Source organism: Durio zibethinus, chromosome 24 (genome assembly GCF_047325235.1).
Source record: "Durio zibethinus cultivar Kanyao isolate XHJ-2024 chromosome 24, ASM4732523v1, whole genome shotgun sequence".
NCBI classification, from domain to species: Eukaryota; Viridiplantae; Streptophyta; class Magnoliopsida; order Malvales; family Malvaceae; genus Durio; species Durio zibethinus.
The window spans coordinates 17882821-17904055 of record NC_143185.1 but is presented as its reverse complement, the minus strand read 5'-3'; the positions used below and the strand labels follow the sequence as shown (position 1 = coordinate 17904055).

The 21235-nt window shown below is 30.9% G+C and overlaps 1 protein-coding gene across 1 annotated transcript; it reads right to left on the bottom strand.

The window, feature by feature from the left end:
- Positions 1 to 12529: 12529 nt before the first annotated feature.
- Positions 12530 to 14079, bottom strand: LOC111316149 (UDP-Glycosyltransferase superfamily protein). Its single transcript, XM_022918160.2, has one exon. It carries the CDS (start codon positions 13990 to 13992, stop codon positions 12733 to 12735), a length of 1260 nt encoding a protein of 419 aa, XP_022773895.1. The 5' UTR covers positions 13993 to 14079; the 3' UTR covers positions 12530 to 12732.
- Between the last annotated feature and the right edge of the window lie 7156 nt (positions 14080 to 21235).

Sequence of the window (21235 nt, the reverse complement as noted above, 5' to 3'; positions counted from 1 at the left end):
ATCCGATGGACACTTTCTATAACCATTAGATATACTTGATCCACCCACAAACCATATCGAATTCTCTGATGATTTAAATAAAATCATCTCTAAACATACTAACCCAAACTCTTATCATTTTCAAACAGAAACTGACCTTATGGATGAAGCAAAATTTTTTCTCCATTTAGCCACCAAACAAGACTATCCAAAAATAGCCTATTGGATAGATGGTAGACGTATTTTTGTCAAAAAAAATTTTTAACCGCATGAAGATCTAGATATCGAAAATGCACCAGAAGTAATTGAGCTTTTGGATAAATTATCTAAAATGGAAGATCTTGATCATCCCATTGATCTACTATACCAGTATCAAGAAGGATGGCAAATGTGAAACAAATCACATTCAAGATCTCCTTCATCTCCCCCCGTATGGTTATTAATTACAAGAAATTAAACCAAAATCTTATTTTTCATGGCTATTTTATCCCTCGTAAAGATGTTTTAATTAATTTAGCAAAAAATATTAAATATTTTTCTAAATTTGATTGTAAATAAAGTTTTTGGCAAATCATGCTAAATGAAACCCTTAAACCTCTTACTGCTTTTAGTGCACCAGTAGACCATTACCAATGGACTGTTATGCCTTTCGATCTATGCAACGCACCTCAAATCTTTCAACGTTGGATGGACCGTATTTTCAGCAAACATAAACAATTTTACTGTCTATATATTGATGATATTTTAATCTTTTCTAATACTTTAGATGAGCACGGAAAACACATGAATCTTATTGCTCAAAAATTTATTTTACACGATATTATTTTAAGTCCCAAAAAGGCTGAACTTGAAAAAATGAAAATTGAATTTCTTGGTCTTAATCTTTCTGCAAACGGACTAACCCTGCAAGATCACATTATCTCCAAGATCAGAGATTTTTCAGAAGAACTGGATAATGTCAAACAGCTACAGCAGCTGTTAAGTATACTTAATTATGACAGACAATTTTTCAAAAACCTTTCCAAAAAGGAAAGCTATCTTTTGCGTAAATTACGTAAAGATAATGATTTTGTCTGTACACCTAAAGATTCTGATATTATCAAACAAATCAAATCAGAATTAACCACTATACCTAAGGTCTATTTACCTAAACAAGGTGACCTATTAATTTTAGAGACAGATGCCAGTGATGAACATTGGGGATGTGTCTTAAAAGTTCACAGTATCTGGGACTTCGTTCCCAAAGCTTCAATGGGTTTTCACTGAAGTTTTCCTGTAAAATTTTATAAAGCCAATGTTTTTCATTAATAGTTCTAAGTTCAGAAATATGTGTTATTTTTGTCTAAAACCATTATCACAAACATGATTGTGCTTGGATAATAAAGGAACATCTATCTATTTTTTATCAATAGTAAAAACAAGATAATCAGAAAAAATTGAAAAGGGTAAATATTTATGTATAAAATTATTTCCTAACAATATGTCTCCATACATATTAGAAAAACATAAGATTTTAGGTATAACAAATTTTTTATCGTTTAAGGCAACATGTATATTTTTTTCCTTTAAGCTAACAATGGTTTCTTTACCATCGATGCCTACTATTATTATAGGATGCTTCATTGGTTGCCATTTTGTTAATGGCAAAGCATTAGGACAACAGCTAGAGATTGTTGCTCCTGTGTCAATCAAAATATTCAAACTATATGGTTTATAGTTTTGAAAATAAAAAAAACCTTCAATATAAGTATAATATCGTACCTTGTTGGCAAATGATATTATTTCTTGAGGGTGAGTTTTAGAAATACGAAAATTATTTATAGAATGAATCATTTTAATGTCTTCATTTCTATTTTTTTTAGAAGAAGAAGTATGTGAGTTAATAAGAGAGTTAACATAATGATAATGGGTTTGATTATCAACTGTACCTTGCTGAGATGGATTATCTCCTACAAAAATAGGAATTTGAGCATTATGAGTATTACCTGATTGACGCATACTATTTGCTCGTCTGAGGGTTTTTGTACTGTTGGTACCATGAAATCCTGAAAAAAAACTTCGATAAGGTGTACAAAAAGATTGACTACTAGTTATACTCTCAATATCATCATTTGGTTGATAATCAAAAATATTTACGAGTGGTAAAACCAGGTTTGGATTAAAACTGTTTGATTCATTTGAATTTTTAAAGTAAAGATTTTTTCCTGATGAGAAAAATTTTAAACTTGGTACTTTCTGTTTTTCAGAAGTATTTGAAAGATCTTCGAGACACCATCCTTTTGGGATTGATAAGTCTGCGAGATTTACTAATCTAGGTTTAATTTCTGAATCAAAAGTGTTTGGTTTAAAATTTTCAATAATATTAGAATCTATCGGTTTGATAGAGGTATTAGTAGTATTTATAAATTCATAAACCGCTGACCAATTAATTGAAAGATCATGCGATGTAGATTCGAAATCAGAATTGAGTATTTTGATTCGAAGACATAAACATTTTTCAATGTTTTCGTCAAAAATAAAAATAAAATAGTTTGGTTTAACTTTAAATAAAACTACTCTTACTGCTAAATTGGATTAGATTCCATCGATTACAGCATTAGCAGGGTTTTAAAAACGATGGTCCATTAAAACAGCTATTATGGGAATATCCTTTGTGGATAAAAATAATGGTTTAATGGTGATCAAAATCATTCTGATATGGATGTATTTGACCTTTGGGTATTTAGAAAGAAAATTGTTTATTTTTTTTTGGTAAAAAGAGAAATTTTTGCTGATCCTTGTTTAGTATCAGTGGCAACAGTATCACTAGATAGTTTTTCTATATGGCGTTTAGACTAAGGTTGGAATTTTTTAAACCAACTTGTTTTGTAAATCTCATCTGGTTTGATGTATCATTTCTAAACAGGAACTGACCTTATGGATAAAGCAAAATTCTTTCTCTATTTAGCCACCAAACAAGACTATCCAAAAATAACCTGTTGGACAGATGGCAGATGCATTTTTGTCAAAAGATTTCTTGAACCACATGAAGATCTAGATATCGAAAATGCACCAGAAGTAATTGAACTTTTGGATAAATTATCTAAAATGGAAGATCTTGATCATTCCATTGATCTACTATACCAATATCAAGAAAGATGGTAAATTTAGAACAAATCATTTTGTTGATACAGATATAATCCTTGGTTAGGATTATTGTAAAAGTTAAATCCTTTGTTAGGATTTGTAGAGATTAGGGATCGTGAAGAAGAAAGAGTAGAAGAAGAAGAAGAAAGAGTAGAAGAGGAAGAAGAAAAAGAGAACTTTTTACCTATTTTCTTCTTTACGGTTCTCCATCCACCTGTATCATGGATTGGGTGTTTTCTTCGATCCATGTGGTCGACTCAGAAAGTCTACAAGGAGATTTTTGTCTCCGTTGATGAACTCTACCTGAAAATGATAAGAACAAAAAAAATTGTACCACCTAATTCGGTTGGGATTATCAGAAAGCTTTCTATTTTGGAGAAAGTTTTTGATTGGTTGGTTATCTGTGTGGATAACAAAGATCTTCGGGGCTAAATAGATGTGAAATCGCTGTACACCATTTTTTATGGCTAATAATTCTTTTTCAAAGATAATATAATTTATTTCGTTCTGTTTGAACTTACCGAAATTGTAACCACATTTGCCGTCAACAATTTCGATAAGTTCAAACCGAACGAAATAAATTATATTATCTTTGAAAAAGAATTATTAGCCATAAAAAATGATCTACAGCGATTTCACATCTATTTAGCCCTGGAGATTTTTGTTATCCGCACAGATAACCAACCAGTCAAAAACTTTCTCCAAAATAGAAAGCTTTCTGATAATCCCAAGTGAATTAGGTGATACAATTTTCTTTGTTCTTATCATTTTCAGGTAGAGTTCATCAACGGAGACAAAATTCTCCTTGCAGACTTTTTGAGTAGACCACATGGATCGAGAAAAACACCCAATCCATGATACAGGTAGATGGAGAACTGTAAAGAAAAAAACAGGTAAAAAGTCCTCTTCTTCTTCTTCTTCTTCTTCCTCTTCTACTCTTTCTTCTCCATGACCCCTGATCTCTACAAATCCTAACCAAGGATTTAACTTTTACAATAATCCTAACCAAAGATTATATCTGTATCAACAACCTCTTTATCGACCCTTTTTCATGAGGATTCAACCAGAATACTTATAGTTTACTCAAGATCCAAACGATTGGACATTTATGAGTTATTCTCAAATAGTTTCTTCCACAAAACAACTATTGGAACGAACAAAATTCTCTAACCCAGAGATAAAAGATTTTTACAATCCTGGACTTGAACCACAAGTCTATAATTTGTTAAACAAAGTTTGAAAATCCCATCTCTTAGAAAATAAAACTAGCTTTCGTAAAAGGATCACCAACTTAGCTGAATTTTTAGTCAAACAGGCTAAAGAATTTCAGAATTTTAAAGAAATAGCTTTTCAAAGTCTTCTATCAAGAAATATGCTAAAACAGTAAGATATTGATTTCTTTACTTTGGAAAAAAATCAGTACAATCTTGAAGAGATAAACAATTTCTTGAATTTATGTGAATATCTTGAGAAAGATAAGTTTATTTCTTCTAAGCTAAACAAGCTTAAAAGAATTTTTCTCTTCGAAAAAGCTGCAATATTCTTAACCCAAGAATTATTCCAGCAAATTAATTCTTCTATTTTACAGTCAACAGAAACATTGTTGGTTGAAAAGTTTTCAGATTATTATACTTCTACTTATATGTATAATACATTTTTTGGTGAATACATACCTAAACTAAAGTTTCGACCACATTCAGGATCTCTTCCATCTCTCCAGTCACTTAACTCACTGGATGAGGAATTCTATAACCTAAACAATGCTATGGAAGGATAAACTGTGCATATTCTAATCCAGGATAAGCCAGAGCAAACAGCCGACACAAAAAGATAAAACTCCATTCGGTGCCAATGATTAATAGATAGAAAAAACTGTAGCAGTCAACTGTAGCAGTCACTATAGCAGAAAAAGACAGAGACACACTACGAAGATACTGTAGCAAGTCACTGTAACGATACTGTAGATAAAATTTTACTGTACACTATAGCAGACAATTATATAGAGTTACTATTCATAAGTTAGAATTTTTCTATGTAAAACCTCATTGTAACTCTTTCAGAGGCATCGATTTAGGCATCGTTTAAAAACCCAATTCTTCTCATTCTCTCCTATCTTTCTTTCTCTTCTTTCTTTGAATTTTTTCATAGATATATATATATAGCTTTTGTAATCTTTTATACATAGATCATTTTCGTACCCTTTTATAAATGGTATCAGAGCTTTAGGCTTGTACAAAGGTTTGCTCAAGCTTGTATTGTTGATTCTACAATAAAGATCTACTTGTTATTCATCTTGTAAGATTTTTTTTACTCTTACTTGCATCTTTTGAATAAGCTCTTTGTTTCAAAGCTCATATGTGCATATCTGAGTGGATAGCTAGCTTTTGTGGCTTGAGTTACCTTTTTTTGCTAGCGTTTCAGAACAGCACACCGATTTTAAGCACCAGAAACATAGAAACTTATGAAGAAAATTCTTGTATTTGTTAAGATAAGTCTTATAATTATGATTTACATATAGATCCTAAGTATGAATCTAGTAATATTAGCATAAGTAGAACTGTAAATGGTTTAATAGATTTAACTTCTTCTTTCTTTCATAAACTTTTTGTAAAAATTGATAATATTGAAGAAAAAATAGATATGCTTGTAGAAAAAATGGATTAAAAACATGTTTCCCCTGAAACATCTAAAAATTTTGGACCACTTTACTATACAAATATTATGATGAATGATGACAAACTCTTATCTTCTACCTCAGTAAAGGCGAAACAAGAACAATTTGATTTCGACTTTTATAAGTATATTATTAAAAATTTTAAATTAAAAATGGAGCAGAGTAATGATTCGTAACAACGGATTGATTATCTTAATGCTATAGAGACTCTTTATGAAGAATATAAAGACCTCTTTCTTAAATACAAATATCATTATATGCTCAACTATGACCTAACCAGTGCCAGTAATGAAGAAGCAAATAGTGATATAATAGAAGATAATTTTAAAATTCTTTCTACTAACCCAGTAGTCAAAGATGAACCACCTCCATCCGATGAAACCACATTTGATGAAAAAGATAGTTCTGACAATCAAATAGATTCAGAACAACCAAAAATTCTAACCCTTCAACTAGAGGTGCGTGGGAAAAGAAAAGTCGAAGCAATATCTAACCCAGATATTGATGATCTAAGGTGATTTCCAAATTTATTAGATCCAAATATAATGGATCAACATCTTTCTCATCTTAAGGAAAAATATTCTCACCTAAACAAGGATGAGATTAAAGATGAGATAAAACAAACTTTTGATTCTGGCCAAACAAGTCAGGTTCAGACTAAAATCCCTATTATCGATTCGTTAAACAAACGAACGGTTTCACAATGAGGTACATATTTAGACTTAACCAAAGTCCCTCTTCAACACTATGGAAAAACCATAGATGATTGGGCATAATCTATGTCTATTGTAGTCACAAATTATAAGGAGACATGGGGTAAAAAAAGATTTTTCAATTACTTTTGTGACATATGACAAGGTGATGTCCTTTAATTTCTCAAAAAATGGGAAAAGATAACCCTCGGAGAACAGCAAAAATTCTCTCTGTTAGCTGTCGGTAATATCCCTCAACTTTTGAAATATTTAACTCAAATCTTGAAAAATAAGTTTTACGATAGTACAGAATCCCTGGATCCTACTCAAGAAGCTCAATTTATTTTATCAAAATTAAAGTTATGTGATATAAAGTTTTTAGATGATTTTTTAAAAAAATATCTTTCTGAATATCAAAAATTGGATGAAAAACATTCCAAATTTTGGTTACAACTTGATTTCAACTCTTATAAGTATATTATTGAAAATTTTAAATTAAAAATAGAGCAGAGTAATGATTCGCAATACCGGATTGATTATCTTAATGCTATAGAGACTCTTTATGAAGAACATAAAAACATCTTTCTTAGATACAAATATCATTATATGCTCAACTATGACACAACCAGTGTCAGTAGTGAAGAAGTAAATAGTGATAATCTACTATACCAGTATCAAGAAGGATGGCAAATGTGGAATAAATCACATTCAAGATCTCTTCCATCTCCATAGTCACTTAACGCACTGGATGAGAAATTCTATAACCTAAACAATGCTATGAAAGGATAAACTGTGCATATTCTAATCCAGGATAAGTCAAAGTGAACAGTCGACACAAAAAGATAAAACTTCATTCGACGTCAACGACTAGCAGACAAAAAACACTGTAGCAGTCAACTGTAGCAAAAGATAAGACGTTACTATAGCATAAAAAGACAAAGACCTACTATGAAAGACACTATAGCAAGTCACTGTAACGGTACTATAGATAAAAATTTTACTATACACTGTAGCGGATAACTGTACAAAGTTACTATTTATAGGTTAGAATTTTTCTATTTAAAGCTAAATACTGTGAGCTTACTCTTCATTATCCAAAAGAGATTGTTCGAGTCAAACCAATTATCTATACCAAATAGGATATAGATGAATTTGAAGTTCAAATTTCAGAATTGCTTGACAAAGGTCTGATAGAACCAACTACCAGCCCTCACTCCAATCTAGCATTCTTGATAAGAAACCATTCTGAGATTAAATGAGGTAAACCCCGTATGGTTATTAATTACAAGAAATTAAACCAAAATCTTATTTTTTATGGCTATTTTATCCCTCGTAAATATGTTTTAATTAATTTAGCAAAAAATGCTAAATATTTTTCTAAATTTGATTGTAAATCAGGTTTTTGGCAAATCATGCTAAACGAAACCTCTAAACCTCTTACTGCTTTTAGTGCACCAGTAGGCCATTACCAATAGACTGTTATACCTTTCAGTCTATGCAACGCACCTCAAATCTTTTAGCGTTGGATGGACAGTATTTTTAACAAACATAAATAATTTTACTGTGTATATATTGATGATATTTTAATCTTTTCTAATACTTTAGATGGCATAAGAAATACTTGAATCTTATTGCTCAAGAATTTATTTTACACGGTATTATTTTAAGTCCCAAAAAGGTTAAACTTCTAAACGATGCCTAAATCGATGCCTCTGAAAGAGTTACAATGAGGCTTTAAATAGAAAAATTTTAACCTATAAATAGTAACTCTGTACAGTTATCCGTTACAGTGTATAGTAGAATTTTATCTATAGTACCGCTACAGTAACTTGCTACAGTGTATTTCGTAGTAGGTCTCTATCTTTTTCTGCTACAGTGACGTCTTATCTTCTGCTACAGTATTTTTTGTCTGCTAGTCATTGGCGTCGAATGGAGTTTTGTCTTTTTGTGTCGGTTGTTCGCTCTAGCTTATCCTAGATTAGAATATGCACAGTTTATCCTTCCATAGCATTGTTTAGGTTATGGAATTCTTCATCCAGTGTGTTAAGTGACTGGAGAGATGGAGGAGATCCTGAATGTGATTTGTTTCACATTTACCATTTTTTTTATACTGGTATAGTAGATGGTAGACATATTTTTGTCAAAAGATTTCTTGAACCACATGAAGATCTAGATATCAAAAATATACCAGAAGTAATTGAGATTTTGGATAAATTATCTAAAATGGAAGATCTTGATTATCCCACTGATCTACTATACCAGTATCAAGAAATATGGTAAATGTGAAACAAATCACATTCAAGATTTCCTCCATCTCTCCAGTCACTTAACGCACCGGATGAGGAATTCTATAACCTAAACAATGCTATGGAAGGATAAACTGTGCATATTCTAAACCAGGATAAGCCAGAACGAACAGTCGACACAAAAGGACAAAACTCCATTCGACACGAACGATTAGCAGACAGAAAATACTGTAGCAATCAACTGTAGCAATCATTATAACAGAAGATAAGACGTCACTGTAGCAGTCACTGTAGTAGAAAAAGATAAAGACCTGCTATGAAAGATACTGTAACAAGTCACTGTAGTGGTACTATAGATAAAAATTCTACTGTATACTGTAACAAACAACTGTACAGAGTTACTATTTATAGGTTAGAATTTTTTTATTTAAAGTCAGATACTGTGAACTTACTCTTCATTTTCTAAAAGAGATTGTTCGAGTCAAACCAATGATCTATACCAAGTAGAATATAGATGAATTTGAAAGTTCAAATCTCAAAATTACTTGACAAAGGTATGATAGAACCAACTACCAGCCCTCACTCCAGTCCAGCATTCTTGGTAAGAAACTATTCTGAGATTAAATGAGGTAAACCCCGTATGGTTATTAATTACAAAAAATTAAACCAAAATCTTATTTTTGATGGCTATTTTATCCCTCGTAAAGATGTTTTAATTAATTTAGCAAAAAATGCTAAATATTTTTCTAAATTTGATTGTAAATCAAGTTTTTCGCAAATCATGCTAAACGAAACCTCTAAACCTCTTACTGCTTTTAGTGCACCAACAGGCCATTACCAATGGACTGTTATGCCTTTCGATCTATGCAACGCACCTCAAATCTTTCAGCGTTGGATGGACAGTATTTTTAGCAAACATAAACAATTTTGTTGTGTATATATTGAAGATATTTTAATCTTTTCTAATACTTTAGATGGCACAGGAAATACCTGAATCTTATTGCTCAAGAATTTATTTTACACGATATTATTTTAAGTCTCAAAAAGGTTAAACTTCTAAACGATGCCTAAATTGATGCCTCTGAAAGAGTTACAATAAGGCTTTAAATAGAAAAATTCTAACTTATGAATAGTAATTTTATACAGTTATCTGTTACAGTGTACAGTAGAATTTTATCTACATGATCGTTACAGTGACTTGCTACAGTGTCTTTCGTAGTAGGTCTCTATCTTTTTCTGCTACAGTGACATCTTATCTTCTACTACAGTGACTGTTATAGTTATCCTTTTGTGTCGGTTGTTCGCTCTGGCTTATCTTGGATTAGAATATGCACAGTTTATCCTTCCATTCAGGATAATGTGGAACAAATCACATTCAGGATCTCCTCTATCTCTCCAGTCACTTAACGTACTAGATGAGGAATTTCATAACCTAAACAATGCTATGGAAGGATAAACTGTGCATATTCTAATCCAAGATAAACTAGAGCGAACAGCCGACACAAAAGGATAAAACTTCATTCGACGCCAACGACTAGCAGACAGAAAACGCTGTAGCAATCAACTGTAGCAGAAGATAAGACGTCACTGTAGCAGTCACTGTAGCAGAAAAAGATAGAGACCTACTACGAAAGACACTGTAGAGAGTTACTATTTATAGGTTAGAATTTTTCTATTTAAAGCCTCATTGTAACTTTTTCAGAGGCATCAGTTTAGGCATCGTTTATAAGTTTAACCTTTTTGGGACTTAAAATAATATCGTGTAAAATAAATTCTTGAGCAATAAGATTCAGGTGTTTCCTGTGCCATCTAAAGTATTAGAAAATATTAAAATATCATCAATATATATACAGCAAAATTGTTTATGTTTGCTGAAAATACTGTCCATCCAACGCTGAAAGATTTGAGGTGCGTTGCATAGACCGAAAGGCATAATAGTCCATTGGTAATGGCCTGCTAGTGCACTAAAAGTAGTAAGAGGTTTAGAGGTTTCGTTTAGCATGATTTGCCAAAAACCTAATTTACAATCAAATTTAGAAAAATATTTAGCATTTTTTGCTAAATTAATTAAAACATCATTACGAGGGATAAAATAGCCATCAAAAACAAGATTTTGGTTTAATTTCTTGTAATTAATAACCATACGGGGTTTACTTCGTTTAATCTCAGAAAAGTTTCTTACCAAGAATGCTAGACTGGAGTGAGGGCTGGTAGTTGGTTCTATCAGACCTTTGTTAAGCAATTCTAAAATTTGAACTTCAAATTCATCTATATCCTGTTTGGTATAGATCATTGGTTTGACTCGAACAATCTCTTTTAGAGAATAAAGAGTAAGTTCACAGTATCTGACTTTAAATAGAAAAATTCTAACCTATAAATAGTAACTCTGTACAGTTGTCCGTTATAGTATACAGTAAAATTTTATCTACAGTACCGTTACAGTGACTTGCTACAGTATCTTTCGTAGTAAGTCTCTGTCTTTTTGCTATAGTGATGTCTTATCTTCTGTTACAGTTGATTGCTCCAGTATTTTTTGTCTGTTAATCATTGGCGCCAAATGAAATTTTGTCCTTTTGTGTTAACTATTCGCTAATTCGATGTCTCTGGTGCTTACGTCTCGCAATAAAGAAATGTGGCTGATCATCCCCTTTGACTTTGTATATGGTCGACCTTCCCCACAATCTTTCTAGATCATCATCTTTCCTTCCTTTCCCCTGCTACCAGTCAAAACCTTGCTAGGCTTTTATTAAACGGTGGTATCGTGACCCCTAGCATATTTTTGAAGTTATCTTTTTTTATCTACATTCCACCTACACGACGGACCACAACAATTAACTAATCAAAATTTTGGTGGATTTCACAAGTTTCTCCATCATACCATCCCAACAACTGTATTTATTTTCTGTTTTAATCACTATCAGTTTACATAATTTTTTTATTTTTTAATATACTTCAAAAAGATAATATGATAATTCCGTTGATAAAGTTAAAATTTTCAATATAATTTTCCTTAAATCATAATCAATTATGGTAAAAGAAGACTTTTCTCACCTAACAGTATATCTTGTCAAAGAAAATGAAGTGATCATATTGTTGATTGGTTTTCAAAGACAAAATGAACAGGTCATTGACAAAATATTATAGACAACCAAGCTAGAAAAAGGGATAGTTTTGCCCTTCGTCTTTGGTGGTAGAACAGAAATTAAATTCAAAGTCAAAAAAATATGAACATGTTTGATTGTCCATGATTCGTGTATTTGTTTTAGATTTTAGAATCTTTAGATGCTGTCTAAGTTTCTGCGCAAATCCTTTACGTTTCAGGAAGAAAAAAAAAAACACTTTTATCAGGCAGTAGTGGCGAATTTAAAATTTTTGTGGAGGGCCAAATACATACGCAAATATGCAATGATTTATATGCACATTATATTATGTATATATTCTATACATAAAATTAAGAAAAAATATTATGAAAAAAAATGTTTAGTTAAAATTTATTTTTCATCGATTCACTTATCTTTGTTATTGTTTAGTTATCAATTTATAGTAATGCAAATATACAATCATTTACATACACATATTGTATTATGTATATATTTATTAATAAAATTAAGAAAAAAAATTATGAAAACAAATGTTTAGTTAAAAATCTATTTTTCATCGATTCACTTGTCTTTGCTATTATTTTGTTATTAATTTATAGTAGTGAAGACGATTTTTTAGTTACTGCTAAGTATTTTTTACAAGGCAAAAGATATAGGTATAGCTTTTCATGAAATATTGTGGGTTTATGGAAAAAAAATTACTGTAAAAAATTAGAAATGAAAAATTGATAGATTAATAAAACTTCATAAAATTTTTTACACTGCAACGTTGGCCTGGAATCTGAGCAATTGATTAGGCAGGCAATTATTTATCATCACGCAATGTCATTGGAGCCAAAGCTCAATTGGCAGGCACCAGGGAATTATTTCTAAACAAACTAAATAAAAGGAGTAAATGACGCAAAGCTGCTTAACTATTGTTCAATTCTAGCCAGGGGCCTTGACTTGATGAGATTCTTATTGTTGATGAGGAAACTCAGAAGTTGATCAACATACAAATGCTGTCTTTCCCTGTCCCCAAATATCTGCTTCATTTCCTTGGCTTTGTCCCTGTAAACTTTGCCCACTTCCTCCACCACCACCAACCTCAGTGACTCAGCCACCGATTCCCTGGTGAACTTTCCATCCTTCTCATTTCTTGGTATCACATAACCAATTTTTTTCTCCTCCAAAACTCTAGCATTTATCCCTTGATCAGCCAAGAACGTCAACAATATAAGAGCTCTCTCGAATTGAAGCGCCTCCACAACAGAGCTCCACCCACCGTGACTAAAGAACCCACCAACCGAATCATGAGCTAAAATCTTGAGTTGAGGAGCCCACCTGGTGCACACCACACCGCGCCCTTTGGTTCGCTCCTCGAACCCATATGGCAACTCGATGGACTCAGTATCCGACACCCCTCGTTGAGTCCTCAGCACCCAAAAGAATGGTAACCCAGATAGCTCTAATCCTAGAGCTATCTCTGTCACTTCTTCTTGACTTGGTTTTGCCTCGCTACCAAATGCTACATAAACCACACTCTCTGTTTCTTGCTTGTCTAGCCATTCTTTTATTGGTTTCCAGGCCTCATCGTCATCTCCTTTACTATATGCAGTCGTTGGAAGCTGACCAACGGGAATAACAGGTTTCTGGTGAAGTTCCTTTAAAAGATTCAAATACTCGGGCTCGAATTCCCGGCAGCTTCTTACAACTATTGCGTCACAGAGTTCAATAACTTTTTCAAAACGGTAGACATCCGAAGTGTGGGAACCCTCCCCCGTTATGCTATCGAAGAACTCTGTGACGCTATGGGCTAAAGGAGGTAGCCAATAAGCAGCAAAATCTAAAAGCAACCAATCTGGAGACGATGTTTCAAGAAAGTTGGCCAGGGAATCTTGAAGACCATCGAGAGCTAGTTTCAAGTAAAGGACCTTGTTGTAGGGAAGATCAGTGGTGGCCTCAGCGTCTTCAGGGAGATTTTCAACGTGAGGCAAAGGGAGTTTTATAAATTGTATTGAAGATGCTAAGTCTGGTGGGAGTTTGGGGAGACGATCGATGTTTCTTGGTGTTGAAATGAAGGAGATTTTGTGACCCTTTTGAGCTATAAGCTTCGCGAGTTCTAAGTATGGGATCATATGACCAAAGGCTAGCCACGGGAACATGGCTATGTGAAGCTTGGTGGCCTCAGCCATGGCTATGTTAAATTAGAACTTTGTTTTTCCGAAGAGAATTTGACAATCTAAAGAAAAAGTAAGGAAACCGAAAGAATCATAACTATATATAGGCAAATGCGAATCATAGCCAAAGAATAAAAAAAATCCATATTTTCATTTTTCTTTTTCTGTTTCTTTTTTTTTTTATAATTGACATCAAGGATTTAAATAGCAGTCGCAATCATGATTTCGATCGTGTAACATTTATCGCGTTTTCGGATATAACGGAAATAATTACGGTCGTTGTAATCATCATGTCGTGAATTTTTTTTTTTTGCACAAATTATTATAAAATGTAATAGTTATAATTATAATTATAAAAACTCTTATTCAATGATTTTAAAAATAATTTATGACACTATGTTTTTTATTTTCTAAAAAAATTATTCACAATTTTATTTATATTATAAAAAGCATTCATATTTGGTTTATCCATAAAATTTGTCTTGGCCAAGTTCATATTCAATATTAATTCTAGACAAATCAAATATTAACAAAACATAATACGTTAAATACCAAGCATTTAATTTAATAAAATTACAAACTTAAAAATATAATAATTTCAAATTCCATCAACTACAATTATTGATATATATTTCAAATTTTATCACATGATAGAATGACGAGGAGGATCAGATTCTCTATCTTCACTTTAAAAGTCAAGTTGACTTCATCTTCATTCCTGAGACCTTTGTTATTGATACATTTAAGGTGAAGGATATATTTGAAGATGATACATTTATGGTGGAGGTACATTATCTATGTATATCATATTAAATTATTAATCTCTTAATTTTTTTAATTATAAATCTTCAATCCCTCTAATTAGATTTTATCTAAAAAAATTTCAAAAATTAAAAGTTTTCAAACTTATATTTTAATAAAATTTTCAAACCTATATTTTTTATTTTTTAGTTTTTAATTTTAATAAGAGTAATAGATCATAAAATGCTAAATTTGTTAAGTAACTTAATTTTTTTTTATACACTAATTGATATAAATTTTTTTTATCACAAGCAACTTTTAATAATTATATAATAAACACAATCTTCAATAATTACACAAAAATAACAAGAATTAATCTAATATCAAAAGAATTGACAATAATATAAATATCAAAACAACAAAAAAAATATTAAAATTCAGATACAAAATTATAAATTAATATATAACACAATCAAAATATAATATTTAATTTTAATTATTTTTCATCTAACTTATACAAAAAAATTTATCAAAAATTTTCATTTAAAATCTCTATATATTATATTAAATTATTAATCTCTTTTTTTTAATTATAAATTTTCAAAACCACTAATTAAATATTATCTAAAAAATTTTCAAAAAGTAATTACAAAATTAAATAAAAAAAATTCAATCCCACCCTTCAAACACCCCACCACACCCAATCCCTCCCCACCCCTATCAATCCCTCTCCACCTTCCCCCCAATGCCTCACCACACCCAATCCCTCCCTACCTTTCCCCCAATCCCTCCCAACGTGCCTAATATCCCAAATTTGTTTAATTTTTTCTAGCAAATGGTAGACACTTTTAGAAACGCTAATACTATCTTCTGTTCATCTTCTTCTCCGTGCTGTCTTCCTTGGCTTTCCAGAATTTTCTTTTTATCTCTTTTTTTTTATCTCTCATTTTCTCTCGCATCCCTTTATCATTATCACTTGCTGACTTGCCTAATATCTACGGATACCTCATTCGTCTTTCAAACTCTTACAACAGATCATTTTACAAAAATTTTACAAAAAAAAGGTAATTTAGCTTTCTTTTCTTACCTTATTTGATCTTGAATGTTGATTGACAACTTGAGCCTAATTTGAATTTGAATGCTGAAAATATTGATTGAATGGTTGAAACTTGAAATAATTGATCTGTTTTCTAACTCATTTTTAAATTTATTTTGATGACAAAGATCTGAGATTGTGAGCTTTATTTTTTGCTTTGGCTTTTATTTTTACTTTTGCACGTTTATTGTTTTATTCTGTAGACTTAAAGTTTTATTTTTTTCTTGAACTATTAGATTCGTGAGTAGAAAAACAGAATAGCGTCAATAACAGTCCGTTATTACCACTATTACCCGTTATGCCGTTATTTTACGATCGTTGCTCTCTGTTTTTACTGTGAATGAATTTTTCAATCATTTTTTATCTAATAACAGTGACGGAGGGTGGCGCTACCATAATTTTACGGCTGCTGCTATTTCGCTATTAAACCGTTATTTGAATCCCTGATTGACGTTATCCATGATTGAATCCAGGCCTCTAATTCGGCAACGGATTACAATGTTGCAGTAACCCATATTTTTCGTTTGTAAAGATTTGGCCACAAATTTTAGTCAAAATATCTTGAATTTATATGATTCAAAATAGTATATGATTAACATTTCGTTTTTTTTTTAATTTTCTTTTTACTGTAATTGGAGTTTGAACCGGAAGCTTTCATCCTTAGAATTGAGAACAGTAATTTGCAGCTCATCGGTGATTAATATGTAATTTAGCAAAGCAAGTTAAAGAATATAACATTTGCTTTGTAATTAAACTTTTAATATACTTAATTAATGAATATTAATTTTGGTGAAGTTACGAGTCATCATTCACAAAATTGACGAAATTATTATACTCAAACACCCTAAAAATAATACTACATGGTTAAAGGATACAAATACTAAAGAAATTTCAAACCGTTTATTGATATTTATTTTATTATATGTAACTTAATTATCTATATGTTAGAATATAATTACATTTTATTAATTATATGTTAATAATAATAAAATAAATTTAATTAATTCAATAGTCAAAAGTCATGGTTATATGAATATAATATTAAATTCAATGATTAAATTATTTATTTTTTAATTATTTAAAAATTAAATTTGAATATAATTTCATTATTTCAAATCATGATTATATCAATATTAGCAATTTTGCAAGGGATGCTGAACGGAGGAGTTATCCAAGTGGCACTCCCCTAATTTCTGTTTTTTTTCTTTTTTATTTGCTTTTTAATATTTTTTTTTATTTGTTATTTGTTAAAAAAATCAGTATATGTTAAAAAAAAATTGACACGACTCTTTGAAATTAAAGTGAGCTATCAAATTAGCATGGACGTTCAATTGCATACCCATTCTTAACTAAAGAAAGACCTTTAATAGCGTGCATGCGATTTTGTGGGCCATCAAAATTTTGTGGGTGTATAAAGAAAGTTTTATGGTGTATCTAGAAGCCCCCCTAAATTTTCTTCCAAAAATACCCATATAGTAAATATTAATTTTATCCTTTAATAAATAATAAAAATACCTTTGATAACTTATACACTCAACCCTTTTTATATTTTATTCTTGAAAATGAATTGCGGAGAATGCACACGCATTTCTAGAAATAAATTTTTGAGAATACAATGTAATTTTCAAAAATTTATTTTTAAGAGTGTAATATAATTATCGAAAATTTATTTTCGAGAATTATTTGCATTCTCAAAAATTCATTTTTGAGATTTACATTGTATTTTTGAAAATTCATTTTTGAAAATACATAAATACATTTAATCTTAAAATAAATAACAATTAAATTTAAATTTAAATCAAATAAATAAAATAATTTTATTGGAGACAATAAAATAAAACAAATACATTTAATCTTAAAATAAATAATACAAACGTAGAAACATTGGTGTGGACATCAAATTTGTCCTAAAAAATAATAATATTATTATTATTAAATATAAAATATGAAATATAAAAAAAATACCAAATAATGCAAAATACCAAAAAAATACAAAATACCAAAAAAAAGAACAACAAAAAAAAAAAATTAGGGATGGCAATGGTGCCTTCCCCGGCACCACTGCTATCCCTCTTATCGTTATACCCCACCACTCATCCCTTACTAATACCCTGTTTATCTTACCTTACTACCAAATAATATAAAAGAAATAAAAAGGCATAAGGCTCGTGTTTGCACCCCCATGCCTAGCCTTGTGACATTCCCTTAGGTACGGGACACTGTCGGAACTTTATAAATAGAGCTTCTGATCAATCAAAAAGGGAGGAAAAAAGAAAAACAAAGGAAAGATTTTGCCAAAAATAAAATTAAAAAAATCAAATAATCCTCCTCGTATGGAAGAACTCAGCGCCGAGCTTCTTACACGAAGAAGAAAAATAAAAGTCAGTTTTAAAAAAAAGTCAAAATATAAAAAAAAATATAGTTTCACCGAAACTTCACTGGCAGATCTGAAGATTTTGGGACTCTTTTTGGTAAAAAGAAGTCAGATCTATGTTCAAGGGATCGAGAGGAGTTTGTGAGAGTTTTTTTGAATTTTTCGATACCAACGATGGCGGTCGGAGCTCGCCGTCGGTGAGGACCACAGCAGCTGACACAACGGATGCCACAGGCCTCAGGTAGGCCTAAAAAATAAATAAATAAATAAGGCATTTTTTTTTCGAAGGAGGAAAGAATGGCTAAAAAAATTTTTTTTTGCTCTTTTATATAAATCGTTAGAACCAAAATGACATCGTTTCATTAAAAGCCCAAAACAATGTCGTTTTAACCTCTGAGGATCAGCGTGTCGATCGTGACTTGACCCGAGATCCGCACACTAGATCCAACGACCCGTTTCTCCTTCAACCCCTGATCGATCCATCTGAACCAAACCAGATCGAACCAAACTGTGGTTGAACCGTTGAACCGTCAGATCGAACCGAGCCACCGATCCGATCGAACCCACATCGATCGGATCGTTGACCGATCTGATTCAGGTAAAAAATAATTTTTTTTTGAATAAAGTCTTGGTGTATGTGGTTAAATGTTTATTGGTTTTGGATAAAGTCTTATATGTAAAGATATGACTATTTTTGTAAATGACTTGTATCTTTTAGTCTCAAGGTCAAGAGAAAGTTCATATAGCTTAACCTGTCTGTAGGCATCTATTGAACTAATAGGTGCATTAGCTTTGAGCTTAAGTTTTGGGTCCTCTTTAAGCCCACTCGCAAAGCTAGAAATAAAGTATTCTTCATTTAAATTTGGGTCAAACTACAATATGTATGGCTTCAATTCTTTAAATTTCTCTTGGTAGTCTTTATTGTATTTTTCTAAACTAGCTTATTAAAATCTTCTATCACATTCGAGTAAGTCCTATCACAAAATCTGTTGCACAAATCCTAAGCAAACTCTAACCAAGTTATTGTATTCTTCTGCATAATATAACCATCAAACTAGGTTTCTGCCTTCCCTAACAAATACAATGCTCCCACTTTTATTTTTAATAGTCTGAAATAGAAAAAATAACAAAGTACTTCTGAAATTTCTTGATCTACCCTCTGAAGTTATGTCTATCAAAATTAAGCAGTTCACTCTTAGGTTTTAGGCATATGCATTCATAGCAATTCTTTGGGTTTTGAGGCATATGCATTCATAACAGTAGTTACTACCTTTAATAATTTATAGTTCTTGCACTGTTTTGTTCTATCCTGAAGAATACTACTACTAGACTCAGATTGAGTATTAGCTAACAACCCCACCTTTAGGCTCCAATTGAGCTTGCAATGTTCCCTTTGGATTCAACAATTCCATAACCTACTTCTTATTTTCATCTAGGGCCTTCTAATTCTCAACTAACATTGCCTCAATACTTTTCTTCTTACCTCCCACTATCTTGAAATAGTATCTTGTGTTGCTTCCATTTTCTCCTGCAACACTTGAACTTGATCATGAAAAACATTATATCGAGTACCTTCTGCCATGGACGTTAGGTTTCTGTGGTTTCCAAAAGTGCTTAGATCTATGTGGCTTTAATACCATTTTATGATAAAATGGATAATGATGAAAGAAAAGAGACTAGACCAAAAAAGAACAGAGTATAAGACCAGAAAAAAAAAAAAAAAGTTTAAAGAAAATTCAGTGATAATTTTCATTCATAGTCTTGAAATGATGTTTTACATGTTTATAGCTTATTCTCACTATTCCCACTATCACACGACTGTCACACAATCGTTTTACATGTCCCACTATTCCCACTATCATATAACTAATTGACAACCCAGCAAGGTCGTAATAAGGTCATTATATTTCACGTGACAACTTATCAGCTTCTTCCTATTGTGACTTCATTTCCATTCTGTTGTAAATTTCTTCATAAACCAAGTCTTTTTAACTTTCAACCCTTGCTTTTTCCTATTGTGACTTTATTTCCATTCTGCTACCAACTTCTTTTATAGATCAAGTCTTTTTACCTTTCAACCCAACTTAATCATTCCTGCAATTGAATGATAATATAACACAAAATTGATTTTTTCATCAAAAATTTTTCTCAAATCAAAATTCTTTTTACTCTTTAGCCTAACTTCATCATTCCTACAACTAAATAATAATATCACACAAGATTGATTTTTTTGACAAAAATTTTTCTCAAATCAAAATTTGTTTAAGAGTTCTTTTTTATGGGAATTAGGGCTATCAAGTTTTTTAAAAAAATTTTAATATATAATTTATTCTTAAAAAGATTTAAATTTAAATATTTAACATCACCCAAAGATTTTACATGTAACACAACTTAACAACGCGTGAAATTTATAAGAACTTTAATTATTAAAATTGAAAGACGAGATAAATAAGATTTTTAATTGTTAAAATTAAATGATGAGATCCTGCTTTGAAGAACATAGTAAATGGAGGATTTAGTCATTTTGAAATGACAGACTAACTCAAATAAAGTAAAATAAAGCCGCCGGACCAGACTAGATCACATGCAAGCCTTTAGGAATACCAAAGAAAATCCAAATTTTTGAAATAAAAGAGAAAGAAAAAGTACAAAGAGTTTTTGGCGTATACGATCAAAACACAAAAAATTTAAAGAATTTTCGGCCGACTGATCGTGAAAATGTAAATAATACATTAATACTCGCAAATTGTTCGATTCGAAAAAAATTCGAATTCAATTTAATTTTTATCGAGTCAAACTCGAACTCGAATAACTCAACTTATCAATCGAATTGAATTCAAATATTCTTATATCCAATTCAAATAATTCACGAACTTAATTAAATTTTTATATTTAAATATATTTTTATTATTTTAATTAATAAAATATTTCGAATCCGAATTCAAATTCGAACATGAATAATCAAACTCTTATCAAATATATAAATCGAATTTATTTTTACATATTAATCGAACTTAATCAAACAAATTCGAGTAACTCGAATTCGA

Excerpts from the sequence above, each read along its gene's own strand:
- LOC111316149 (XM_022918160.2), bottom strand. The coding sequence starts at position 13,992 with ATGGCTGAGGCCACCAAGCTTCACATAGCCATGTTCCCGTGGCTAGCC.